Consider the following 566-nt stretch of genomic DNA (forward strand, 5'->3'; position numbering starts at 1 on the left):
TTCCGAGGCTTTTTGCTGGCCTTGGAGGGGCTCTCAGCGAGTAGCTGAGCCTGCGTGCCCGGCTCGGCGGCGTTCACCAGGTTGTTCACGGGCAGCGTGAGGGTCACGTTGCTGCCGCCGGTTAGTTTGACCACGTTACTCGTGCCCTGCGCTGGCGAAGCTCCGCCCTTCTGTGCCGGAGCCGGTTTGATGGGCACGGGTTTGTGAGAGGAAGAGGAAGGGGTGAGGATGGCTTGATTCGTGCCCGGAATAATCTGGATCTGGTTGGTGAGGTTGGGCTGGACCTGGATGGTCTGTCCTGCCGCAGCCTGGATCTGGGGCACAACCTGGATGCTGGTGGAGGAGCGGGTGCCCTTGTTGATGACGGTTGGGTTCTGGATGGCAAAAACCAGCTGCCCCCCAGAGTAGGAGGTGCCGACCTGAGAGCCCTGGATCTGGAAGAGGTTCCCTTTCGACGACAGGATCCCGAAGTTGTTCTTCCCGGGGCCTGGAGGGAGCGGAGCAGGTTTGATGGGGACGAGTTTGCGAGGCGTCGGCTGAGGAGGGGCAGGAGGAGTCACGGCGGC

At 62.5% G+C, this 566-nt stretch overlaps 1 protein-coding gene across 1 annotated transcript in view; it reads right to left on the reverse strand.

Annotated features, from left to right (window-relative positions):
- The window catches only part of SP2 (Sp2 transcription factor), a gene marked incomplete at both ends in the record, with an annotated part of 2,159 nt that overhangs the window by 1,317 nt on the left and 276 nt on the right, over nt 1-566 (reverse strand). The window contains one exon of the mRNA XM_010139084.1: nt 21-566. This exon is cut by the window's right edge and continues 4 nt beyond it. Coding sequence (XP_010137386.1) covers nt 21-566 — 546 coding nt within the window. The remainder of the gene's footprint in view (nt 1-20) is intronic.

This window comes from Buceros rhinoceros, unplaced genomic scaffold (genome assembly GCF_000710305.1).
Source record: "Buceros rhinoceros silvestris isolate BGI_N320 unplaced genomic scaffold, ASM71030v1 scaffold31686, whole genome shotgun sequence".
NCBI lineage: Eukaryota > Metazoa > Chordata > Aves > Bucerotiformes > Bucerotidae > Buceros > Buceros rhinoceros.